This window comes from Dromiciops gliroides, chromosome 2, assembly GCF_019393635.1.
Source record: "Dromiciops gliroides isolate mDroGli1 chromosome 2, mDroGli1.pri, whole genome shotgun sequence".
Classification (NCBI taxonomy): Eukaryota; Metazoa; Chordata; class Mammalia; order Microbiotheria; family Microbiotheriidae; genus Dromiciops; species Dromiciops gliroides.
This window is the reverse complement of record NC_057862.1, coordinates 461,842,550-461,870,342: the sequence shown is the minus strand read 5'-3', so window position 1 is coordinate 461,870,342 and position 27,793 is coordinate 461,842,550. Positions and strand designations below refer to the sequence as shown.

The window sequence follows — 27,793 nt, the reverse complement described above, 5'->3', positions numbered from 1 at the left end:
GGATTCAGGAGGATGTGAGTTCAAATCCAGCCCCAGCCACTTGACACTTACTAGCTGTGTGACCCTGGGCAAGTCACTTAACCCTCATTGCCCCGCCCCCCCCCAAAGTTATAGGAATGGAAGGTATTATTGCCCTGGGGGGGGGCGGTTCATGACATCATAACAATTAGGGCAGAAAGGGAGCTCAGAGGCCATTCAAGCACATCTCCCTTATTTTACAGATAAGGAAACTGAGGCTCAGGGATGTTAGGTGTCTTCCCCAAAGTCACACAAGTAGTAAGCATCCCAGGTGAGATCTGAACCTAGAGCCTAGGACTCCAGGAACAGTGTTATTTCCACCCAGCCTCTGGGGCCAGACCTAGGCAAAATCCAGCATCAAAGAAGGTAGGCTTTCTACACTTTCAGTTTCTTAATTTTACAGGTAGGGAAACTGAGGCTCAGAAGGGGAAAAAGTGACCTATTAATAATCACATAACTAATAAAAGCTCGGGTTTGACTTCTGGGACTTGACCTCTGGTCTCCTGAGTCCACGCCTGGGCTCCTTCCATCATACCAAACTTTGTCTCTGATCTACAGAGGAAAAGCTTCTGCTACAGAAACACCCCCACATGAGCTGGGGCTGAGGTACACAGGTCCTGCCACCTTCTCGGTTCTCCCACACATCCTCAACCAATTAGAAAACAGTGTCTGGATTTCAGCAAGCCAGAGTGGGGGAGGCTTTTCAAAGCCAGCCCTGAGCAGACATGGGAGGCCAAGGGGAGTGGGGCGAAGGAGGGGGAGGGGGTAAGGCCTTGCTCAGAGGAAAAAATGCCTTCTTTTCTTCTCTGATACCTTAATAGCCTCTTGAATATCAGCACGTTCTCATGGCTGGAATAATCACATTACAGCTCTGAACACGCTGACGGCGATGGAAACTGTTGCTATGTAATGCCCACGATGAATCACAATACTGGGCTGACTCCTTCTGGACTTTGCTTTGTGACTCCTCAGTGGATTGGAGACTCCTGTCGCTAAATCCAACCTTAGCCCACGGGTTCCCTTTGATTGCTGGAAACGCCACCCTCTCATGCCCAACACATTCATTGTCTTATCGCCAACCCAAGGTGGGAAGAACTTCCTGAGGCAAGGCCCCAGCCCTCCCCACACCCAGCGAAATTTTTTAAAGCAAAGTTTGGCGGAAAGGCAAATGTCACGGCCTATGGTTCTAATGGGGCCTCTTCTCTCTCTGCCATCTTTGAGTAGCCACTGACCACTGCCATTAGCAGCGTTGACTGATTAGGAACTGGAAGGAAGGGGTAAGCATGGATCTGGGCTGGCTGTGTGTTCCCCTCTCTGAACCTGGCGGGGTCAGAAAGAGGAAAGAGACATGCAAACACAATGGGTTCCTTTTGGGATTTTGTTGTCCTTCCTACCTTCCTTCTCCAAGACAAAGATTTGAAAGAGAGGCTTGGTCTTGAAGCTAGAGGGACTCGAAGAAAGGGTCTTCTGAACAGAGAACTGCCTGGTGAACTTCCTGAGTGTCCAGCAAGGCATCCTCAATGTGGATGTCTGGGTACTCATGTGGAGTGGATAGAATGCTGGACTTGGGGGTCAGGAAGAACCAAGTTCAGATTCTGCCTCAGACACTTGCCAAGCTTTGTGATCCTGTGAAAGTTGCTTCAACATTCTCTCTACCTCAGTTTCCCCATCTGGGAAAAGGAGGAGAATAATACCACTACCTACATCACAGGGCTGTTGTGAGGACTGAGTCAGATGATATCTGTACAGATATTTGTAAACTTTAAAACACCTCATAAATGTCAGCCCTTCTCACCACTAGCATCATTTTCACAGGTGGTTTTGGAACGTTGATCTCAAAGTTTCCCCTAGTGGAAGCCAATCAAGGCCCCTGCCAGGTGTGTTAGCAGATCACCACCAACACCACCACCAACAGCCTGCCTCCCATGAGGCCAGAGAGTGATGAAGCCATCATCATTAATGCCCACCTGAGGAGCAGCACCTAAGATCTGGGGCCAATCTTAGGACTGGGTCCCTGAAAAAAGGGTGGGTCGGGTCTGTGTGAGGAAAGATGGTCTAAGGAAACTCACGTCGAACTGCACTATTTAAGTTGGGATTTCAGAGATCATTTAGTCCTATCTTTCCATTTTACAGATGAGAAAGCTGAGGCCTAGGAAGATTAAGTGACTTGCCAAATGTTATACAGTTAAGTGACAGAACCAGGATTTGAACCCAGTTTCTGTTTCCAAATCCAGCGTTCTTTCCACAGCAAAATATTACTTCTCTATTATTCCAGTCACATTTTTTTTTGTGTGTGTCTGTGTGTGGCAATTGGGATTAAGTGACTTGCCCAGGGTCACACAGCTAGTAAGTGTTAAGTGACTGAGGCCAGATTTGAACTCAGGTCCTCCTGAATCCAGGGCCGGTGCTCTATCCACTGCGCCACCTAGCTGCCCCATTCCAGGCACATTTTAAAGGGAAACCGAAGCAGGTGAATGAGTCATGTGACAAGGAGGGTCATCGCCTGTTGATTTTGCCACCAATATCTGTTCACATCTGTGTCTTTATTCTAATCCCACTGGCTTCTTCTTACTCCAGACCCCCATTACCACTTCTGGACTAGTAGTGTTTCCTGCTTCCATTCTCTCCTGACTTCCAAGTCACCCCATACTGCCAGACTCATCTTTCTAGAGTACAGCTCCAATCATATCTCTTCTGCTCATCACTGTTCAGTGGCTTCCCATTACCTCTAGAATAAAGCCCAAACTTCTTAACCTGCTGTTCAAGGTCCTTGATAACGTGAGCCTACCTGACCATTCTAAACTGATCCCATACTCTTCGATCCATTGGCTAAAATGTAGTCCTTGACAAGCATGTGCTGTGCTCTCCCGCCTCCGTACTATTTCCTGTGCTTGCAATGCCCCTCTTCTCTCCAACCTACCTAGCCCTGCCCCAACCTGTTGAAATCCATCTCTTCCTTCCAGGCTTTTCTCTGAAGCCATTTTCTTCAAAGAACCTGATTCTCCCAGTTGGAAGTGATCTCTCTCTTCTCTGAATTCCTCAGGAACTCTGAATCTTCCTTATGATATTCTATTTTGTATTCTAGGGGTGTGTGTGTGTGTGTGTGTGTGTGTGTGTGAATGCCTGTTCACATGTGGTAAGTATTTATGGGAGACCCCCACTAGAATGTAATCATCTTGAGCTTTGAGACCCAGACTTCAACATTGTGGCACCTTGAAAAAGAACACAGGCTTTGGAGTCAAGAGGACCCTGTTGGGTTCAAATCCTGGCTTTGATGTTACCTGTGTGATAATGGGAAAATCACTGTCTTTGATCCTCCTTAGAGGCAGCCAGGCAATGCAGTGGATAGAGTGCTGGACTTGGAGTCAGGCAGACTTGAGTCTAGAATCTGCCCTTAGGCACCTGCTGGCTATGTCACCCTGGGCAAGTCACTTCACTTTTGTCTGCCTCAGTTTCCTCAATTGCAAAATGGGGATAATAATTGCATCCCCTCTGAGGGGGGGATGTAAATGCAATCAAGTGAGCTAATATCTGTAAAGGTCTAATCAGGGTAAGTGCCTGGTACACAGTAGGTACTAAATAAATAATCGTTCCCTTCTTTGGGATTCCCCATCCATAAAATTAGGGGGCTGGCCTCTAGCCCTAGCTGCAGAATAACAATCTGCTTCTTATTTAACTTCTGTAGTGCTCATCCAGCTCAGCGCTCTGCATCCAGTTGGTGCTTAAACATTTGCCCAGCTCAGTTTGGGAGGAGTGCATTGCCCAACACCAGTCACTGTCAGACTCCTGAACAGGCCGGGCTGTGGCTGCAGGCTTGATGGATGCTAGAGAAGATGCAGGCAGTCAGACCCTTCCCACTCCCTCCTCCCCACCTCTGACTGTCATCCTTAAAAGGCCCAGCGGTAGGACTTCTTTTTGTTTTGCAGATGATTATACCTTAGAGATAAGAGTGCCTTCCAAATACACTCCTAATAAGGCGAAGGTTGATTGTATGTGTAAGTAATATCAGGCACTGCTCATTTTGAATTTCTGTAATTTTCATTTCAAAAGGGAAATAAATGAGCAGGAGATGTCAAACAATTTAAACATGAAATACCTGGCTGCTTTGGGGTGAGAACTGCACCCTTTTGAAAGCTGCAGAGAAGTCATAGAATGAACACATGCTTTCTTGGCTTCTTACAGCACAGACGCCACAGCAGGGTGGAAAGAAGGCCTGGCTTTGAATCAAGGGACCTGGGTTCAAATCCTGGTGCTGACACTTACTGACCCTAAGTATGACACTGTAGCTGAGCCCCAGTTTTATCTTTCTGCCTCATGGGGCTGCTCTTGATTAAACACTTTGTTACCTTTATAGTGCTATAGAAATGGGAGTTGCTGTCATGATTATCTAGAAGCCAGGCTGGGTTTGGACTCTCCGATTTGGCTACTGGGTGCATATTTGCCCCTGTGCATCATGGGAGTGAGGCAGGAGTCTGGCCGGCGAGTCTGGGAGATTTGGCCTGTCGTGTGGAAGCAGTGGGACAGGATCCAAGGCTGAACCACGGCAACCACTGCACTGGGGGCTGCTTTCTCTTCCTCCATCAAATGCAGCTCCCAACTCCTCCCCAAAGACCAGGAGAGCAGGAGGTTAACACACAGCACTTATCAGCTCAGCGCCACTCTGAGCTTCATCTAAAAGCAATTATGGAAAGGGAGAAATACATTCTGATTTTAATGAAAATTAAAGCCCCTGAATATTCATGCCATCTCCAAATTGCCCTGTCCTTGCCACTCTCAATCAGTTAGGCAAATGGTGTACATTTTCGTCTTTCTAAAAAAAACAACAACAAGCCAACAACACAAAAACAAACCCAGACTAGCTTCCCCTGAGGATTAATTAGGTCTCTGACCATCCTCTGGCTACAGGGGAACTTGACCTTACATGTGCTGGGAGGCATTGGGGAAGAGCTGAGAATACTGGGGGGCGGAGTCCTCGGGGCCATGAGGAGCAGCATGGCTGATGACCATCAGGACCGGCCTGTGTGGATACATCTTCTTGGAGGTTCGAAAGAAGCTCACGCTGTCGTTGGTGATCAGATCCGTGAGGTAATCCTGAAGGGGAGACAAAACAGGGGTTAGGGGAAAGGGAAGAAAAAAAGAGAAATTAGGGGCAGCTAGCTAGGTGGTACAGCGGATGGCACATTGGACCTGGGACTGAGTTCAAATCTGGTCCCAGATATTTCCTAGCTGTGAGACCCTGGATAAGTCACTTAACCTCAAAAAGAAAAAAGAGAAAACATTTGCAAGGGTACTCCAAACAACAGAGGCATTGGGGAGACAAAGGATCCTTAGCACAGATTATCAGAGTTGGAAGGGACCTTAAGAGGGAATCTAGTCCAATTTGTACTGGTACAGGAATTCACAACAATCCAACAAGTAATGAGGAGGAACTTGCCACCTCCCAAGGTAGCCCATTTCACCTTGGGATGGCTCCAATGGTTTGGAAGCTTTTCCTTAAGCTGAAGTGAAATCTGCCTCTGCAAATTCCACTCCACATAACAACCCAAAGGCAGGTATTACACTTTCCCTTTTAGCAGATTGGTGGCACAGAGGATAGAGTGCTGGGCCTGGTATCAGGGAAGACTTGAATTTGAACCCAGTCTCAGGCACTAAGTAGCTTTGTGACCCAGGCAAATCCCTTAGCCTCCATTTGCCTCAGTTTCCTCAACTATTAAAAGGGGATAATCACAGCACCTACCTCAAAAGTTGTTGCAAAGAAAATATATTTGTAGAGCTCTTAGCACAGTGTCTGCTACATACTAGGAGCTTAATAAATGCTATTTCTTTCCTTATTTTCCCCCAAGTTTTCTTTACCAGCTTCTTAAGCATACCATGACATGCCAAAGTGGAGCTAGAGGGTGCTGGCCTCAGATACTTACTAGTGACTCAACTTTGGGCCAGTCATTTAACATTCTGGGCCTCAGTTTCCTCCTCTGTAAAATGATGGAGTTGAACTAGATGACTTCTAAGGTCCCATCCTACTCTGTGTTTGATCCTAACCCAGCCTGTACACTTACAGAAACAGGAAGGAAGTGAGGAAGATGCATGGGAGATCTCGCACGGGCAGAGCAGGAGGGGTTATTATCTTAGGGGTCTGTAGACATTCCTGTTCTCGGCCATATCTGGTGGACAGGCTGGAGGCAAGGGGGTAGAAAGGTGACCTCCTTAGCCTCAGGATTTTATATGAGGGATTTTCTTCTCTCTTGATGTGTGAGAAATGTGACACAAAACCCAAAGGCTTCCTAAAGGCATGATGGAAAACCTGCTTCATGCTCCACTGGAGGATTCAGCTGCCTAGGAATGAAGGGCTGGAGGGAGAGATAAGCTGATGTTTCAACAACCAGTGGATCAATTCCCATTCAATCCGAATGGTAATCAGGGAGGGAGGCCTAGCACTGGCTCGCTGCATTGGCGGTGGCTTCCACTACCGCTGCTGTCAGGAGACCCCCACAGAGCAGCGAAGAGCTAGAACTGGGCTGGTGTGACTAGGCAACGGGGAGAGAAAGAGGGAGATTCAGAAAAACAATCAAACCAAGAAATGCCACGGCTGGAAAAGGGAGCCATGCTACTCTGGGCACATGCTGGCTTCTATGGTGGACTTCTGTGGACTGTTGTTACAAGCTGGATACAGAGAGACAGAGAGATGGAGAGAGGGAGAGAGGGAAGGAGGGAGGGAGGGGAGGAAGGGGGAAGAGAATGAGAGAGATGGAAAGAGAGAGAAAGGGAGGGAGAGGGTGAGAGAGGGAGGGATGGGGAAGAAGAGGGAGGGGGAGAGAAGGAAGGAGGGAGAGAGGGGGGAAGAGAGCAAGAGACATGGACAGAGAGAGAGAAAGGGAGGGGGGAGGGGCAGGGGAAAGTGGAGAGAGAGAGAGGGAGGGAGAGGGGGAGGGACAGGGAGAGAGAGAGAGAGAGAATATGCAGAGGAAGGGTGGTGAGGAAGAAGGGAATGTCAGATAAGGCTCTTGGGAGACATAATGGTGGAAGGAAAGGGACCTGGGTTGGAATCCTGGCTTTCCTCTTTAATACCCTTGTGATATCAACCAATTTCCGTCTCTTCTCAGGGCCTGTTTCTTCATTTGTGAAACAAGGGGGTTGGGCTATGGGATCCCTAAATTCTCTACCCCCTCTAAATCCTATGAATTGCATATTAACTTGAAGACAACTCATTGAGGCCCTGTGCTGTTTGCTGTCTCTACTGAGTTTTTTTTTTTTTTAGTGAGGCAATTGGGGTTAAGTGACTTGCCCAGGGTCACACAGCTAGCTGTCTCTACTGAATCACAAAAAAAGGGAGCAAGTGCAACAAGATTAATTTGGGATGGGGGACTGAGTCCCATTCTGCTTTATCTAAGCTAATTTCCTCATCCGTAAGGAGGGGCTGATCATACTTGTATGTACGGCTTACTATGAGAGGGGAAATGAGTACCTCCAACCACCCTGTGAGGTAGTAATAATAATGATAGAATCATAACCCTGTGTTATTTCTGTTTTACAGATGACGGGACTGAGGCTGGGGGGAAAATCTGGGTAAAATAAAAGTACCGTAGAAATGTGAGCTAGAACCCTACCATGAAAATGAAGAGCGGCTATTCTATGTACTTCTCTGGAAATTTTGGAAAAGTATCTAAGATGAGAAAGTCCTGCATGAAGGCTCACTCAATTTCTTGGGTTTTTTTTTGTTGTTGTTGTTCTTTGATTTAATTGGCCGCTCTATCTACCACCTGTGTGACTTTGCGTGGGTCCCTTCCTCTCTTTTGGCCTCAGTTTTCTCGTCTGTAAAATGAGGAGACTGGACTAGATGACCTCTGAGGGTCCTTTCAGGTACTGCATTTGAGATACAGTGATCCTTTGTGTTAGAGGATGAGGGACCTTGCGTTGCATTTTCACTTGTTGGCCTAGGAAGCTGGGGAAGCTCTCTGAGACAGCCCTACCCAACCTACCCCAACCCTCACCTCACTTTGCATAGCAGTGAGGGATGTTTCCCCGGTTACAGACAGGTTTACCCACTGACTCTGAGGCTCATTATCTCCGGGATCGTTAGCTGTCTGCAAGGTGCCAGCCTAGGGCCGCTCTGGTAATTAGGGAAAGGTCCAGATTGATGAGACTTGGACAACAGCAGCCAATGTAATGTGGGCGGTGAGGGATGAAGCTTGTACAATGGTGCAGGCAGGTGAACTACCAGGGGAGGGGATGGAATCTGCCATACAAGTCAAGCAGTCAGCAATGAACACGATGAACATGCACGGCTTCTGCTGGGTCCAGAGGCTGAGCTCTACAGAGGGTGTGGCAAGCAGGGCATTTATTACCCAGGAGAAGCAGAGAGGGATTCTGGTCAAAATGGTGGTTAGGACTAGTGTTTGGGAGGGGGTATGTGTGTTACATCCTTCTGCTCAGGTTCAAGAAGAACTAGTCCTGGTTTTAGTTAATCCCCTCCCCCCATTGACATAGGGGACGAGGACCTACTATGTGCACAGCATGGTGGAAGGACATCCAGAAAGACAAGAATTAGATCAGGCATCTTGCTGTAGGAAAAAGAGAGTCTGGGTCTGAATCCTGATTCTGTAATAGCTATGTGACCTTGATCCCTAAACCTATTAGCCTCAGAATCCCCATCTGTGAAATGGGGATAATAGCACCACGCACCATACACCTCCATAGGGTTGCCAGGAAGAATGAATGTGTTTTGTCAACCTTAATGTAATGGGATGGAGGTTATCACCATTATGAAATGACTCTCTGTACACAGAGATATTGCTACTTACATCCTGGCTGGCTGGGGTCTTAGAGGGTTTTTTCCCCCTTGAGTGGAAGATGTCTACACTGAGACCTATTAGAACTTCTGCCTCATCCCCTCATGACTGTCCCTTGCAAGATGGTCAGTTGGGGTTCTGGGTACAGTCTCTTCCCAAGGCATACAGAATGACAGTCATTTAGAGCCAGAAAGTTGATGAGTATGAATAGCTCTTGTGAGAGTGGGGAGTGGCTTCCCTAAAGACACACTGGGAAATCAGTGGCATTGAGCCATCTCAGTTTCAGGACGGGGAAGGGAAGGAGCATTTTTTTGTTTTGTTTTTGGTGGAGCAATGAGGGTTAAGTGACTTGCCCAGGGTCACACAGCTAGTAAATGTCAAGTGTCTGAATCTAGATTTGAACTCAGGTCCTCCTGAATCCAGGGCCAGTGCTTTATCCACCTTACCACCCAGCTGCCCCAGAAGGAGAAGTTCTATGGCTTCTACCATGTACCAGGCCCTGTGCTGAGCGCTTTTACAAATACTTCATGTGATCCTCACAGCAACCCTACACTGCACATGTTATTATTATCTCCATTTTACAGTTGGGGAAACTGAGGCAAGCAGCAGTTAAGGGCCTGGCCTACTGTTACATAGCTAGTCAGTGCATGAGGTTGGATGTGAACTCGGGTCTTTCTACCTCCAGGCCCAGCACTCTCCATTGCACCACCTTGCTGCCCTATGGGCAGGGCTCTTTCTATCCTGCACCTAGAATACACATAACCCTGCCCTCACTAGTCTAAGGTTTGTTTTACAGTCAAACTGAAGGAGGCCTTGGGCATGAAGGGGAAATGATCAAGGTGAATTATTTACTGCTGCTCCTGAGCTGTTGTTGGCAAAGTGAATTTATTTTAATTTGTTTTTCTCTGGGGGGATACAATACTTGCCACGGAGAATAAAAATGTGATTCCGGTGTGAGAAGCTCATGATTTTTACCAAGGGTACTTCTGAACTTTTGCCTGGTGCAGGGCTGGGGGGGGGGGGGAGGGAGAAGGCACAAATGGCCGCTTCGGAGCCAATCAGAAAGCACAAGGCCAAGCAGAAGGCAGACAAGCAAGGCAGGCGGCTCCAGGAGAGTGGAGACTGGATAGAGATACCATAAATGCTGGCGGGGCTGCTGGGAATGGAAGCAATCTCCTCGAGAAGGGACATTGTTTCATCCTTTGTAGTCGTGTCCCCGTGCCTAGACACTGTGCCTGGCATTCAGAAGGGGCTTAATCAATGCTTATTGATTGACAGGATATAGAATACCTGAGCAGGGAAGGGCCTTGGAGGTGGAAAGGCCCTCAGACTTCATCTTGTCTAACATCCTCATTTTATAGATGAAAAAAATGAGTTCTAGAGAGCAGGAAGAGACCTTCTCAAGGTCACACGGTCACATGGCCAGTTACAAGAATCTGGAGCTTGAAAACAAATCAACAACTTCTACTGATCAGGCACAACGGATGAGAAGGGTGACCGGTACCCTTGGGCACTGCAGCTGTGGGACAGAAGGATCACAAGCCCGAGGCTGGAAGGGACCTTGGGGGCTGACTAGTCTAACTTCATTTTACAGAGGAAGGAACAGACCTAGGGAGATTGAGTGAATTGTCTGAAGTCATTCAGATAGGGTCAGAGGTCAGAGTGGACCCAGGCCTCTGAATTCGGCTTCATGAGCCCAGTGCTCTCCCTCACTGGACTGACTGGCCCTGCACCTAGATGTGATGCAATCAGAGGAAAATTCAAGGTGATGGAAGCATTGGTTTGAAATGATTCCCCAGTGTTACAGCGGACGAGTAGAATCTCAGTATCTCTAGGTCTATGCTGCTCCCCCTTCCCAGAGCCTTGCTGCCTTCTTGCTGTGCCCCCTTCCCCCTAATGAGCATCCCCCATCAATAATTTATCTCCATCAATAAATCAGGAGGCGCTACAACCCGTTTGAGGAAATTGCTAGCTTGTGGCTGCAAGCAAGCGAATGCATTTTGTTCCGAGTAAATGTGGTCCTTGCTAAGGAGCCCTGCCAGCAGGAGAAATGCTAAGAGCCCTCAGGAAGGAGAGCGAAGCGTGGGCCAAAAATGGAGTCAGTGACATCAAACCCAGGCTGTACTGTATCTTTCCTGGATGCTCCGGGCTGCAGAGCCTGAGACTGGCCTCCTAGCACCCCTCCCACCCCAGGGCTGCAGAGCTATTTCTGAAGCAATGAATAAACCAGTTGCTATGGGAGTTTGGGCCCTGGGTTCAGAAATAAATGTCATCAGCTTCTCTAAAGCAGCCATGTTGCTCCTGGGGTCTCTATATCCTTTCTTGTCCCTAGAAACTGGGTTGGTTCTGATCCCTAAGACAGACTACCCAAAGCTCTCCTGGCTGTACTGGGGGAAGGGGCATGATTCTCAGGGTCCCCGCCAGACTCCCAGTCTTGGGACCGAGTTATTCTTCTGCTTGGGAAGCCAGTAGCATAATCCTAACTATTCCAGCAATGGAATCTACTCTCTGCCCTCCACCACCTACCTCTTTTTTTTTTTTTTTTTTTAGTGAGGCAGTTAGGGTTAAGTGACTTGTCCAGGGTCACACAGCTAGTAAGTGTTAAGTGTCTGAGGCCGGATTTGAACTCAGGTCCTCCTGACTTCAGGGCCGGTGCTCTATCCACTGCGCCACCTAGCTGCCCCACACCACCTACCTCTTGGTTCCAAAAGAAAAAAAGTACATTAGGTTGACAATCTTACCTTCAGAAACCTGGATCTTCCCTTATGGGTTAGCGGGCCTCACTAAGCAACTGATAGACATGCTTTTTCCAAGCATTCTCATGGATATCAGCGACCTGCTCCCCATGTCCTATACTTAGCTTCCTGGGATATTCCCCCAGTCCTAAGCAGGGGTATGCTCTCAGTGTTCTCCTGGCATTCACCTTTTGGGCATGCCCTTCTTTCCTCCAGCTCTTACCATTGCTGACATCTTTCTCTTATAGTCTGGATCTATGATTGTCTTGGTGCAGGAAATTCCCAACGAGAGGATGCTCTCTCTAACAATGCCCACTGCCTCTGCTCTGTGACTTGGAGTCTTGGAGAGCCTTCCGGGTGCTCAGAGAGTGACCTGCCCAGGGTCACACAGCCAGTGCTCATCAAAGGTGAGACTTGGGACCTGGGTCTTCCTGACCCCGAGGCCAGCTCTCTATCCAGTATATCAGGCTTCCTCTCCATCATTATTTGTATAAAAAGCCTCCACTTCTCTGATGCCTCCCCATGACTTGGAGGTGATCCTGGGAGCTCTCTCAAAAGGTATGGCAGTGGAGCTGGAACTGATGGGTGAGATCAAGCTGGAAAGAATCTAAGGATCAACTCAATGATAGGCTATGAATCTGTTGTTGAAGGGTCTAAAGGCAAGTGCCACATCAGCAGAAAAAGGCTGGGCATGAAACCATCTATTGAGGAGTAGAGGGGCTACTGGGATGTCATGGAAGGAGCACAGACCTGGGTGTCAATGAATCCTGTCTCACTAGCTAGGTGACAAGTCCCAGAAAATCCTGAAGCCAAAATTTGCCCATCTGCAAAATGGGGATAACAATATCTACTTCACCTGTTTTCTGCAGCTGCTGTCAGAAGAGCACTTTGTTAACCTGTCAGCAGGTGAGTAATACATAGGGAAGAAATTCTGGACTTTTCTGGGGGGAGGTGGGCAGTTAACACACTAATGATGCTGTGCCCTTCAAGTTTACATCGTACTTAGGAGTTTACAAAGCAACCCCTGGTAGTCAAGTAGGCAGGGCAGGCATTCAACTTCAGTACTCTGGTGGCACTGTGAATTCCTTGGTGCTGGCATGCCACCCACTAGTGCTCAATGCCATCTGGCTGGCTGTTGTGTCCAAGGGATTCTTGGCTATGTCTTGGCATGAATGACCCAATGAGTCAAAGGCCTTCCTCTGGTTCTTTTTATAGAAAAAGACAGCTATTACTATTATTAACCCTATTTTTAGAAGAAGAAGTTGAAGAACTAAGAGGTCAAGAAATTGGCTCAAGGTCACACAGATGGTTAGAGAGGACTTGAATGCAAGTTTTCTGACTCCACTGCTCTTTTCCAACTACACTAATGGCTATATCTTTATTCAAGTAAAGAAGCATTTACTGTTGTTGTCCAGTCATCTTCAGTCATGTCCAACTCATGACACCATTTTTTGTTGTTGTTGTTTATTTGTTTGCTTTTTGCGGGGCAATGGGGGTTAAGTGACTTGCCCAGGGTCACATAGCTAGTTAGTGTCATGTCAAGATGATGGATTTGAACTCAGGTCCTTCTGAATCCAGGTCCAGTGCTTTATCTACTGCACCACCTGGCTGCATTTGGGGTTTTCTTGGCAAAGATACCATGCCATTTTCTTCTCTAACTCATTTGACAGATGAGGAAACTGAGACAAACAGGGTTAGGTGACTTGCTTAGAGTTACACAGCTATTAAGTATCTGAATTCAGATTCGAACTTAGGAAGATCAGTTTTCTTGACTTCAAGTCCTGGTGTTCTGTCCACTGCTCCACCTAGCTGCCCAGATTTATTAAGCTGTTATTATATAGTAGGCACTGTGCTAAGTGCTGGGGATACAAAGACAAGAAAAAGAGGGAGACAGCATGTAAACACACGAGTACAAATGAGATATGGACAGAATAAATGGAAGAACTTCTTAGAGGAAAGGCATTAAGGGAGGTTGAGAAAGACTTCTTGCAGAAAGTGGGATTTTGGTTGGGACATGAAGGAAGCCACGAAGCTGGAAAGCGGAGGCTGAAAATTCCAGGCATGTGGGGTAACTAGTCAAAGTCAGCATATAGAGTGTCTTGTGAGAGGAAAAGCAAGGAAGCCAGTGTTACTGGATGTAGACTACATGGATGCACTCAATACATGGAAAAGAGTAAGGTCTAAGAAGACTGGACAGATAGAAGGAGTCAAGTTTTGAAAGGCTCTAATTCTGGATCTTTCATTTACTTGACCTCGGACAAGTCACCTTTTCCCCAAAATTCTTGTTGACTGACTTTCAGTTTCCTCATATGTCAAATGGAGATAGTACAAACCTACCCTTAGAGAAGTCCTGTAGTAATCAAATGAGATGATATACGTTGTGTAAACTTAAAAATACGACATAGCCACAAATTATTATCTTCATTATTATTACATAATTTTGTGCTAGATTCTAATGATTTTTTTTTGGTGGGGCAATGAGGGTTAAGTGACTTGCCCAGGGTCACACAGCTAGTAAGTGTCAAGTGTCTGAGGCCACATTTGAACTCAGGTCCTCCTGAATCCAGGGCCAGTGTTTTATCCATTGTGCCACCTAGCTGCCCTCTTTGTGCTAGATTCTGACTGGAAGACAAAAGAAATCTATTAGGACTCCGACTGTGGACTTCTGGAACTTAAGGAGATGACACACAGTCACAAAGAAGTTAGCTGACAGTAAGGACAAGGCAGTCCATGATAAGGACTGATGACAAAGGTTTAGAAAAAGGGAAAGATCACTGTGGACTGGAGCAATCAGGGAAGGCTTCTTGGAAGAAGTGGGAATATCAACCTTGAAAATGGGATTCCAGTGCAATACCAAAAAGAATTTATTAAAGGCCTGCTGTTTGCTAGGTACTAGCTTAGGCCTTGGGAATACAAAACAGTCCTTTCCCTCAAGAAGCTTACATTTTACAAAAAGGTCATTTCAGACAGGCCTGGGCCAGGAGTCCGACCATCTTGAGCCAAGGCCTGGTGTTAAGAAAGAGCCTAGTATCTACCAGGGGTCAAGGAAGAAAACAGTCTGACTTGAGCAGGAGTTCTTAACCCTTTTTTTTGGGCATGTCCCCCTTTAACAATCTGGTAAAGCCTAGAGATCTTTCAGAATACTATTTTTAAACGAATAAAATAAAAATATATGTGATTACAAAGGAAACCAGTAATACAGTTATTGAAAAGTTTAAAAAAAATTCAAAGTCCCCTTGAACTAGAGTGAAAGGTTCTTCCCAGGAGATACTGAGATATCAGCAGGATAGAAAGAGAGGATAAAGTTGGATAAAGGGGGTGAGGCTGGATGGCGGAAGGTCTTCACAGCCAGGCTGAGGGGTTTGGCCTTCATGCTATCCACTGTGGGGAATCACTGAAGGTTTCTGAGCAGAAAGGAGTGACAAAAATGTTTTAGCAACATTCATCTAGGTTTAAGTCCAGACTGTGACTCCTATTAGCTGTGTGACCCTGGAAATTCACTTAATCTTTCAGTGCGCTGGGCAGTCCCCTAAGATTCTAAGTTGCACGTGAGGGTACGGACACACCTGCGCAGGTAGAGGGGGCTTCCTCACCTGGGAGATCCCTATGGAAATGAGATCCCAGGTCTGGTTTCTATCTCTCATCTGGTAGCCCACGGCAGGATGGACTGGAGGGAGAATAAGACTTCTTGAGTGGAAGGGAGGGTGCTCTGATTGTGAGGGGCAAGACTATATATATATATATATATATACTCTTTACCTCCCTTCTAGTGGGGAGACTTTGGGGTGTATAGGTTGGACTAAATAGCCACAGAAGCCCCTCCTACTCAAGAATTCAGTGATTTGAAATAAGGGTGGTATAGGTGGCAATGCAGGAGAGGGAAGGAGGTGAGAGATATTAAAAAGAAATGGAAAAAATTTTAAAAGAAGGAACTGACAGCTCTGATGAGTGACTAGAGGCAGGCAATGCAGGAGAGGGAAGGGTCAGAGTCATATGGATGAGGTTTTGGGTGGGGGGAGGTAATCCACTAGCCTCTGAAGCTCTTCTGTTATAGGTGAAAGGAGGGATGCGAACCTACCTTTGAGTAGTCAAATCCATGCTTCTCCTTCACCCCATTTCTACAGAGTGTGTAGTTATAAAATCGGGAGTTTTTAAGGAGTCCGACCCATTCCTTCCAGCCGGGTGGCACATAGGAACCATTGTATTCATTGAGATACTTTCCAAAGAAAGCTGGGGATGAAGGAAAAAAAAAAGAAGGAAGAAGTCAGGTGAGAAGACAGACATAAAACAGCTGACACTCTTGTACCACTAATTAGGATTCCTCTCTTGTCCTTCCCTGTTGTATTTATTAAGCTCTCATTCGCCAGAGGCATTAGTTAAACAGACATAATCTCTGGGGAGTTTTTGATCTCTGAGGTCCTTTTTCCAACTTGAAAGCTTATGATCTTCCTCGTCATGAGCCTATGATCTCTTGGGAGCAAACGGCAGACAGGGATGGTTTGAGGGCAGTCTTAGGCTAAGACAGGGGAGAGAGATGGGCTTCCTGCCCTCTTTAAACCCAATAGTGTTTTAGGAGTCTATAACAAAGCATTATTTTTCAAGCCATATTTCTGAGCTGTGTGTGTGTGTGTGTGTGTGTGTGTGTGTGTGTGTGTGTGTGTGTGTGTGTGTGTGTGTGAGAGAGAGAGAGAGAGAGAGAGAGAGAGAGAGAGAGAGAGAGAGAGAGAGAGTCAGTCCAGCTACACGCCGGAGCTGGGGAAGTCCCACTTCAGCTGGAGGCCAGGCAGGGACTGTCACCACCTATGGGGCTGAGGGAGGTTTCAAACCCACCAAGGCTTCAGCCAAGTGTGCAAAGACTGTGTGAGAAACCCAGGAGACACTACAGAAAGCTGAAGGGACATGGGAGCCTTTGGAGAGAATTGTTAGTTCCCTGGAGAAGCAGACTCTTGTTCCCAAATAACCTCTGTTGGCTTAGCCCTGAGTCCTGAAATTCCCACCATGATCCATTCCTCCCCGCCAACAAAGTTCATCAATCTAATGACATTATCATACACCATTTTCTCAGATTATTTGGCTATAACCTCACTAAAAACATGGAACACAGTCAGAGAAATGGAGAAAAGGGAGAAGAGGAGAAAGAAAATTATCTCGTAACCCTACTGAGTGAATCACTTAATCCCTTTGAGCCTCAGTTTCCAAATTTGTAAAATGGAGATGGTTGGATTAGATGGTCTCCAAGGCCCCTCCAGCTCTCAATTTATGATTCTATGTAAGAATTACAGGACCAGGGCAGCTAGGTGGCGCAGTACATAGAGCATTGGCCCTGGAGTCAAGAGTACCTGAGTTCAAATCCGGCCTCAGACACTTAACACTTACTAGCTGTGTGACCCTGGGCAAGTCACTTAACCCCAATTGCCTCACTTAAAAAAAAAAAAGAATTACAGGACCATGCAATTTCAGAGTTGGAAGGGAGCTTAGAAGTTGCCCAGTCCAACCCCTATAATCTCCTACAGTATATCTCGAACAGTCTCTGAACACCTTCAGTGACAGGGAACTCTCTACCTCCAAGGTGGTCCACTCCACTGTGAGCATTCCAGTTATTTGGAAATTCTTCCTTATAACTGTGCCAAAGTCTGCCTCTGTTTACCCTCCACGCAGTTCTACTCTCTGTACCCAAACAGAATAAGCTCTTAACGTTATCTGAAGACAGCACTCATGGCCCCCTTAGCGTTATCTCCTCCAGACCAGATATTCCTAACTCCTTCAATCAGGACCAAGAGGAAGGAGTGAAAAATAAAAGAATAGAGAAAGAGAAGAAAAGGACTGAATGTGGTAGGTAGGGCTATTTCAGGGACTTATGCCTTGAACCTTAAATCTACAGTCTGTCACTGTTGTGAAAAGAACACAGCCTTCTTAAATGCATATCAGCCCAGAAAACAGAAGAACAGGAGTAAGTTGGCCCAATGAAAGGGTGGCATTCCAAGGAAACTCGTTAGCTGGTGGCGTTAGACTTGGGAAGGCAGGTGCTGCTTGGGAACTAAGACCATCTTAAGAATGGCAGCCAAATCCAGCCCATGCTGAAGATGAAGCATTTTTTGCCCTCCTTAGTGATAAAAAGGAAGAAGGGCTTGCACCAGTGACTTCCTAGCTGAGAATAATTAAGTCAGGACATGTGGACGTGGAGCAGGGAAAGGAGAAAAGGTGGTGGGCAAGACCCCACTTCATTCAGGGGAGTCAGTAGAGAGAGAAGTCAGGCTCCCTCAGAGGGCAAGGAACCGTCCCCAGCCACCCTGCTTCCTGAGGAACATCCAGAAGAAAGAGGGAAATGCAGTCTGGTAACAGGTGCCTTGTTAAACAGTGCACTGGAGTTTCTCTGGTCGAGAATCAGGGAATAATGGGATTGCACTAACACCTGGAGTTGGGAGTGGAGGACTAAGTAAATTACAGGCTTGGGTCTTATTGATGATGTTTCACCTCCTTTCCAGACTCACCTACCTTTTGACTCAGCTGGTTTGACCTTGAAGCCACCTAGCAGCTGTGGGAAAACCCCTCCTCTTAATCTAAGCTTCAATTTTTTTTATCTATAAAATGGGGGTAACTGTGGTTTCACTACCTCCCTCCCTGGGCTATTGTTAGGAAAATGCTTATAAATATGGAAATTTGGATTAGAACTATTCACTATTACTATGCAAAAAGGCAGAAAGGTATAGGAGATATTGGTTTAGAGCTGGAGTCAGGAAGACCTGGGTTTGAATTCTGCCTCAGGCATTTATTAACTGTTATTTGGGTATAATTAGCCTCAGTTTCTTCAACTGTTATATGGGGATGATAATAATGCTTAGCCCACAAAGCTGTTGTGAGGATGAAAACATGATAATAAAAATGTGCAAAGTATTTCTCAAACCTTAAAGGGTTACCCAGAAGCAGCTATATGGCTCAGTGGATAGAGTGCTGCTGGGCCAGGAGTGAGGAATCTGGCCTCAGACATTTTACTGTGTGACCCTGGGCAAGTCACTTAACCTCTTTTTGCCTTCATCCACTGGAGAAGGAAATGGCAAACCACTCCAGTATCTTTGCCTAGAAACCCCCATAGATGGCATGGTTCATGGGGTCATGAAGATTTGGCCATTGAACAACAACAAAAGGGTTATCCAAAGGTGAGCTAGCTCTGGGGAGGGAGGAGTATCAGTTCTGGTGGCCAGGATACACGGAGGGGATTGATATGGGCAGGGAGAGGGACAATCTAAAACCTTTATGAGCCCACTATCATCCCATCTAATTGCATGAGTGTTAATATGTTTTAAGCCATTTCTCCTCTGAGAAACCCTCTCACTCTCCTTCTACCCTTGGCCTAGAAAGTCCTAAGAACTTAGTTCTTCACGGTCATCAAGAGGAAGAAGGGGCAGCTAGATAGTGCCATGGATAGAGTGCTACACCTGGAGTTTGAAGATCCGAGTTCAAATCTGGCCTCAGACCCTTACTAACAGTTTGACCCTGGGCAAGTCACTTACTCAGTTTGCCTCAGTTTCCTCATTTGTAAAATGAGGGTAATAGGACCTACCTCCCAGGGTGGTCATGAGAATAAAAAGATAATATTTGTCAAGAGCTTAGCACCGCATCTATCACAAAGTAGGTGCTGTATGAGTGTTACCTGTAGCTATTATTCTTCATTACCTCGTCTAACCCCTTTATTTTACAAATGAGATCTTGCTCAAGGTAAGACGTAGAATATGAATCATTTGACTTGAAATCCATTGCTTAAAGTCCCCTCCATCACTTCGGCTCCCCAATAGACACACTCTTCCCAGTCACAAAAATCGGACCAGATTCGGTACCAAATTCAGTTTTGAGCTCCTCTGATTAGGCTTCCTTAAGACAATCTTTAAACTGGCCATGGAGGCATCACACAAGGGCGAGGGGGAGAAAAGCATAGGCCCCTCCGAGCCTCTCCAGAGCCCAGGAGACTCAGATTGAGGACAAGGCCGAAGAAGGAACCTAGAACTTAAAATAGAACTCAGGCTACAGAGCAGGCATTTCTCCCGGCTCCTGTAGCTAAGCCTTTGTTACCAGGACAGCAGAAAAGGAAAGAGGAATATGTGTGTGTGTGTGTGTGTGTGTGTGTGTGTGTGTGTTGGGGTGGGGGTGGGGTGGGGTGTCTTTTTGCAGGTATCACAGCTTGCTGGGAGGCTGATCTGGAAAAACTAAATGCAAGGGTAGTATAAATAGGAGGAAAGTCAGGGCCTACCCCAGGGGGTACTGGGCTGGGAGAAAACTACATTGCTTATATCTATATGAGGGAGAGTCAAGAAATAGGCATTTATTAAGCCAAGTTCTGTGCTAGGCACTAAGTTGCAAAGAGCAACAAAAGCCATGCTTGTTTTCAAAGAGCTCACAATCTAAGGGGCCAGTGGGTGGGGCAGACAACATGCAGGCAACTATGTACCAATGGGATCAAGGCAGGCTAAGCAAGAGTCATCTCAGAGGGAAGGTACAGCTAGGTAGCACAGTGGATGGAGTACTGTCCTGGAGTCAGGAGGACCTGAGTTCAAATGTGGCCTTAGAAACTTACTAGCTGTGTGACCCTGGGTAAGTCACTTAACCCAACTCCCTTAAAAAAAAAAAAAGGACCCAGGCTTCCAGCAGAAAGTGGGATTTTAGTTGAGATCTGAAGGAAGCTGGGAGTCAGAGCTCAGGATAAAAAAAAAAATTATATACAGGTGAAACTGGTTGGGAATGGCAGCCTAGTGCAATAGATGGAACAATAAAAGCCTGGATTCTAATACTGGCTCTGTCACCACCTCCCTATTGACTCTGGGCAAGTCACTTCCTCCTCTGGCCTATGTCAAGCAAAGGGGTTGTTATTAGATGCTCTCTAAGATCCCTCCTGCTCTGACATTCTGAGCAACATATGCCTCCATATACCTTTAGGATGAGAGAGAAAATCCTCTGGCTTCTAAAGTCCTTCATAAGCAAATCCCAACCTATCCTTCTAGCCTCTTTCTATATTATGTAAGATCTAGTCAAAGTGGCCATCCCAGATAGGCTGCCGGCCCTCCTGCTCCCAACGTCTCCACCCCGCCCTGGCTCTCTCCCACAGCTGGGATGGATGCCCTCCTCCCCTCACAGATCTCCTTCACTCCAAGCACCACCACCCCCTTCTACATAAAGTTTTCCTCCCTAATCACCTTGTATTTATTTTGCATTTCTTCTGTACATATTGATTTAGCATAATTTAGACATGCCCGGGCTGTCTCTACCTACCCTCCAACCCTAACCTCCAGAAGCCAATCTCCTTGAAAGTAAGGATTGTTTCTTTCTTTCCTGTTTGGATCCCAACCCCCTAGCACACAGTAAGTGCTTTGTGAATGCTTATTGTCTGATCAATCAGTGGCAGAGTCACTGAGATCTTATCTCTGTCTTTAGCATCATCATTAGGATGATTCAGGCAGCTAAGTGGGGAAGTGGAGGGAGAGCTGGATAGTCAGTCCAAGTCCTGCCTCAGATCCCTACCAGCTGTATTATTTTGAGCCAGTCACTAAGCCTTTCTCAGCCTCAGTTTCTTTATCTATAAAATGGGGATGATAATCACTTACTTCCTCAGACTGTTGTGAGGAACAAATGCAGAATTTCCAAGACTTACGTAAAAGCTGGCTATAATAATTTAGTATCCATAGCTTCCCTCAAGGCTCAGCTCAAGCACTACCTCCTCCATGATGTGATCCCACTCAATAAAACGGAGGCTCCTACAGGGCACGGACTGTTTTTGTTTTTTGTTTTTGCATTTGGAGCACAGTGTCTGGCATATAGTAGGTGCATAATGAATACTTGGTGACTAATGGATTGATTCCCCGACTGTTCTTTCCCTCCTCAAATATTCTTGGAGTAGTTGGCTGGAGCTTGCACTTGTGCCCACATAGCATCTTCTCCCTCCCAAGTGAAATTAAGTTCCTAGGAGGCAGAACCTGGGTCTTTTGCCTTTCAGGGACTTGATCATAGTAGATTCTTTTTTTTTTTTTTTTTAAGTGGGGCAATTGGGGTTAAGTGACTTGCCCAGGGTCACACAGCTAGTAAGTGTTAAGTGTCTGAGGCCGGATTTGAACCCAGGTACTCCTGATTCCAGGACCGGTGCTCTATCCACTGCGCCACCTAGCTGCCCCTCATAGTAGACTCTTACAGCATATTTGCTAACCGTTCACCACAGGAAATCTGATATCCAAAAGGTTTAAGATGGTGGGATCCAAATCTTTGAAAAGAGTAAGAGAGGGCAAGGAGAAACCAAGACACAGTCAGGGGATGCACTTGACAGAGTGCTTGGCCTGGAGTTGGGAAGACCTGAGTTCAAATCTAGCCTCAGATACTTAATATTGCGTGACCTTGGGCAAATCTTTATTGTCTGCCTGCCTCAGTTTCCTCATCTGTAAAATAGCAATTATAATGGCACCTACCCCCTCCCCAAAGGTTGTTGTGAGGATCAAACGAGATATTTGTAAAGTTCTTTGCAAACCTTATTGTGCCAGATAAATGCTAGATATTGTTGTTGTTGTTATTAATAATACTTTTAGTATTAAGAAGCCATTCACAGAAGATGCTGTGATCTAAGTGGCCCATGAAGATATATTGATTCTCAGATTTTGAAGTTGACTTTCAATCTCATCTAAATTCAAAGAGACAAGTATAGCCAACAGGATGATAGGGGTAACACCGCAGCCAGGGTCACACAGCTAAGGTCTAGGCTCATGGTTGGTCAAGTGCAGATGGGACTTTAAAATAAAAAGCAAGGGATGATAAATCACCCCAGATGTGTTTAGTGAGTTATATGATCAGAGAGTCATATATTTAGAGCCAGAAGGTGCTTTGGGGACCATTGGATCTACACCCCTCCTTTTACAGATGGGAAAACTGAGGTACAAAAAGGTTAAGTAATTTGCCCAGGATCCCACAGTTGGTTAAAAAAAAAAGTCTGAGGCAGGATTTGAACTCACACCTTCCTGCCTCCAAGTTCTGTGTTCTCTCTACTACTCCATGTTGTCTCTAAGTAAGGGTCAAGAGCACAATGAAATGAACAGCATTCTCTACTGGGTTTCAGGAACCAACCTGTTTTGGACTTCTCTTCTCCTCCTGGCTATTAGGAAAGGGGCTTTAGATGGCTTTGGGAAAGCACAAAGATTTTTGGGAGGAGTCATGGCAGGTGGCCAAGGGTAAATAGTGACTTTCCATTACATGCACCACTTCCTCTATCCACTCTCTTCCTTTCCCCCAAACCACTGCTCCCTTTCTTCTTTGTTCTCTCTCTCCAAGTGTTCTCTCTTTCTCCCTTCTCTCTCTCTCTCTCTCTCTCTCTCTCTCTCTCTCTCTCTCTCTCTCTCTCTCTCACTCGCTCTCTCTCTCTCTCGCTCTCTCTCTCTTGCTCGCTCTCTCGCTCTTTCCCCCCTCCCTCCCTCATAACTGATGAAACATGTCTACTCCTCTTGGTAGGGAGTAGGTATTCACCATAAGATGTGGTTGGTCCCTATGTCTGCTAGTTTTTCATTACAAGAGTTGACTCAAGTGCACTGGAGTATGGGGGTAAAGTGTGGCCTGTGATGCAGACACATACCCACAAAGAGATTGGTTGGATGAGGGGTCCCTGACAAAGAGCCAGAAGGGACGTTGGAGGTTATCTCATCCAATCCATACCTGAGCAGAACTGTCAGTATCCCCTACAGTTATTCATCTAGCCCGGACCTGAAAGCCTCCATGGAGAGGGCACTCCCTCCTGTCTCAGGCGGCCCATTCCATGCCCATGGGCCCAGGGGACAGAACGGTGGCCGAGAAGCTTGTTGCTGGGGGAGGTACTGACTCCCTGCAAGTAAAATCTGACTCTCTTTGGCGGTCAGGATACAGGAAAAGGGCCAGGCATAGGGCCTTCATTTGCTTCCCCAATTCAGCTCAATTCTTTTTTTCAGTGGTTTGGAAGCTACTCATCAGCCCGTGCCATGTTCAGTCAGGCTGATTCATGATGAAACAGGCCTGCATCCTCCTGTCTCCAAATCATTTTGGTTCATCGGGTTCTGGGATGGGCTCCCTGTCTGCTTATGAATAGCTCACATTGGCCACTGAGGCGGATGGGCTCTGTGAGCCACTGTGGGTCCAGAAAGGCAGAGATTACAAAGTGCAGACTCACTCACAGGAAACAATGAAGGGCCTTGAACAAAATTCTCCACCTCAGTGGTTGGACAGGAACCTGCCGTGAGGCATGATGAGGTGGTATGGATTGTGCCCTTGCTCCATTCCCATCTCAGGCAGGTCTTTGCCTGACAAACACACATTTTAGTAACGGGCAACCGAGCATTATGGAAAAGCCCCGAGCTATGACTCAGGGATGCTGGGTTTTAGACCCACAGATGCCTGTCACTCCCTGTGTGACCTTGGAGGATCCACTTCCCTTTTCTCTGAGTCATTCTCCCCAGCTGTGGATGAGTGGGTTGGATTTACGGGTCTCCAAGCACCTTCTCTTCTGTGCATTTTTTTTGTGTGTGAGGCAATTGGGGTTAAGTGACTTGCCCAGGGTCACACAGCTAGTAAAGTGTTAAGTGTCTGAGGCCAGATTTGAACTCAGGTCCTCCTGAATCCAGGGCCAGTGCTCTATCCACTGCGCCACCTAGCTGCCCCCCTCCAAGCACCTTCTAGACCCAAGTTTCTGGAAATTTTAAAGAGTAGGTAGGCTTAATTTCATAGAATCACAGACTGTCAGAACTAAATAATAATAATAATAATAATAATAATAATAATAATAATGATAACAAGAGCTTGTTCATCCTTCATTTTCAAAGAGGACTAATGATATCATGGGTGATGTCTTGACTTGCTTGTGGACTGGATTTAAGTGAGGCAGAGTTGCATTGTCTTCAGCCTCACTCTCTCCTCCAGAGTCACTGAAATCCAGTGGAAGACAAAAGCTGAAATGCCCGGCAATGGCTCAGGATGCAGTGAATGAGCTTGGTGTCATCAATGTCTGATCAAGCTCTAAGCGCTCCACAGAACCTGCTTTAGCCGCCTTCATGGCCGTTGGAACAAACTGCTCTCATCTGCCCATTTGGCCAAGAGAAGCCTTCACATGCTTTGGGGAGACAACCCCTTAACTCGCCGACAAGTTTTGAGGCCTGTTGCTTACCCCATTTGCCAATATGGTTTTACCAGGGTGTGGCCTCTGCACATGCTACAGCTTCTTGGAGCCACAGGTGACAGTTGGGTGATAGGTGGACACCCAAGGTAGATGAGCAGCCCTGAAAAGGGCTGGTCCTCTGAACACTTCCTATTTACATATTTGTATATTACATATTAATTTATATTTATGTAGCATTTACTATAACTTGGAACCCTAGAACAGGAGTTGGAAAACGATAGCCCCTTGGTCAAATCAAGCCCACGGCCTGTTTTTGTACTAAAAATATAAAAAATCTTTCTCAGCTCGAAGTTTGTACAGAAAGAGGTTGTGGGCCTGTATTGAAGTAGGTGGTGCAGTCGATAGAGTACTGGCTTAGGAGTCAGGAGGACCTGAGTTCAAATTTGGCTTCACATACTTCCAAGCTGTGTGACCCTGAACAAGTCACTTAGCCTTGTTTGCTTCAGTTTCCTCATCTGTAAAATGAGCTGGAGAAGGAAATGGCAAAAACCACTCTACTTTATTTGCCAAGAAAACCCCAAATGGGGCCATGAGGAATCAGACATGACTAATCAATTAAACAGCAACTCATTACTGGTTGTGTGAATACAGATTATTATTGAAGGATTATGTGGTAGAAGAAGGCCTCCCTTCCTGATAATAATGGCCCCTAATAAAGGTTCACAAAGTTCCTTAAACAACTCAGAGGTATATATTAAGTCTCAACTACTCCCTTACTTCTGGCCCCTTGCCAGAAGTTTACAAAGTGCTTTGCAAATATTATATCCCATTTTATCCTCACAATAACCCTGGGAGGTTGGTGTTATTAATATCTCCATTTTCTAGAAGAGGAAACTGAGGCAGATTGAGATTAAGTGACCTGCCCAAGGTCACACAGCTAGTTGGTAGACAGATCATGGGCCAATGAATGGATTAGGAGTCAGGAGACCTGAGTTCACTAACTTACCCAGAGATAAGTTGGGCCTCTACTTTCCCTATCATGAAAAAGGAGATTAAAGTCTCCATTCTCTCTGTTTGCCCCACAGAGGGTTATGAGGACTCAGAGAAAATTATCTGGAAAGCACTTTGAAAGATATCAAATCTTATATTAATCTAAGATATTATTTATATCCAGGTTCCCTTCCTGTTCACCTTTTCAAAGGAAAATCCTCAATGCCATGAATAAGCCTAGAAAGGTGGTTTTGTTCAAGGGCCTTCAATAAGCTGAGAGTTCAGGAGAAATCTGTAGGGCCCAAACTCTATGACCTATGTAAGGAGCAGGGCAGGAGGGGAGAGGGCTGGACTGGTCTCCTTTCTTTCATCTAATTCTCCTTCTTGGGCTGCTGTTTGTCTTGTCTCCAAGTGCAGTTTCCATATGGAGGAAATCCTGCCAAGATGCAATTATCACACGGTCCCAGGCTCTCCTGTTTTCTTTCACGGCCCCTGTTCACACAGACCCACAGCATCTGCCACCTTAACAAAGGTGCTGAGTGACATCGGCCATAGAGCATCCAATCATAGATGGCTTAAGCTGGAGAGGCCTTATGGGAAGCCTAATTCCCTCATTTGACAGGTGGAGAAACTGAAGCCGGAGCTAGGGAAGGGCTTGCCCAAGACCATGCAGTGTGTGAGTGGCCACGTCTCCTGATCAGTCTGTGGGTCAATAACTATTAAGTCCCTACTGAGTGGCAGGTGCTGTTCTAAGCCCTGGCTTAGCTGACTGAGAATTGGAGTTTCCCCTGTATTACAAGTCCCCACTTCAGAACTCATATCCCACCCCTTGGGCTCTCTCTCCAACACCCACTGAGCCCCTCTGTTCTAAGGGGCCTTTATGCACCACACTTTTCCATATTATGGCGGATGGTGCCTGTGATCCCCATATGGACCAGACCGTGATTTTAAAGAGTTTCCTACTGGCCTCTTTATTCCTTCTGGCCACTTGATTTTTCATCCCGGTTACCAATTTTTCCCCCAAGTTAAATGATGTTGCTGAATGAATCATTCAGTCAGACAGGAGAACCAAGCTCTTCTGGTTATCTTTCTAAGCCCTGGATTCTCAGTGAAGTCACTCCTTAACGTTTGCCTTTGCTGGACTGAAGGAGTGATGTTTCTTGCTGTCTAGGCAGTGAGATGGTAGAGTGCTGGGCTTGGAGTCGGAAAGACCTGAGTTTGAATCCTGACTTAGGATCCTTGGTAAATCATTTAACCTCTTCCAGCCTCAGTTTCCTCATCTGTAAAATGGGAATAAGCAGCAGCACCTTCCTCATTGGGAGGTATCAGTTTCGAGGATCAAATGAGATGAATATGTAAATCACTTTGCAAACCATAAAGTGTTATAAAAACGATAGCTGTTATTATTGGTGATATATATGTTATTAGACATCTGTATCTATATCATTATCTATTTAGATATATATCTCTAGAATATAGTTATTGGCGATATATTATTAGATATCTATATCGCACCTATTTATCTAAAATATAGCTCTTATCATTATTGACACATACATTATTCGATACCTATGCCTATATATCATTATTTAAATGGGTATACATATTTATCTAAAATATCACTATTATTATTGGTGATATATTATTAGATATCTATATCATTATCTATTTAGATAGGTGCACATATTTATTTATCTAAAATATAGCTCTTATTATTGATGATGAGAAAATGGAATCATGGCAATGAACTTGAGCATAGGAAGATACAGACTAACATTTTGTAACTATTATGTAGACATAAAATGATAATAATAGCTAGCACAGGTGTACAAGTGTTTTACAAATATTATATCCCATTTTATCCTCACAACAACCCTGGGAGGTAGGTTCTATTAATATCTTCATTTCACAATTGAGGAAACTGAGGCAGATAGCAACTAAGTGACCACACAGCCTAGTGACACACAGCTAGTAAGTATCTGAGGCTAGAATCCAATTTAGGTCTTCCTGACTCATAGGAGGTGAATCTGTGTTTTGGCAACTATGATAAATTTAAGGGGCATAGAGAGAGATGTCTACAGTCAACTCTGTGGGCTAATTAATGCAGAGCTGTGGTATGAGTCAACCTAGTTATTTATAGAGTTTTGTTATTTGAATTT

General features: G+C 45.9%; 1 protein-coding gene across 3 annotated transcripts in view; it reads right to left on the bottom strand.

Annotated features, from left to right (window-relative positions):
* Nucleotides 1-27,793, bottom strand: part of SULF2 (sulfatase 2) — a 147,075-nt gene that overhangs the window by 41,190 nt on the left and 78,092 nt on the right. For all 3 annotated transcript variants that reach the window (XM_043989120.1, XM_043989118.1, XM_043989121.1), the window contains exons 4-5: nucleotides 15,618-15,769; nucleotides 4,940-5,109 (exon numbers count right to left, since the gene is read on the bottom strand). In XM_043989120.1, the coding sequence (XP_043845055.1) occupies nucleotides 4,940-5,109; nucleotides 15,618-15,769 (322 nt within the window). The remainder of the gene's footprint in view (nucleotides 1-4,939; nucleotides 5,110-15,617; nucleotides 15,770-27,793) is intronic.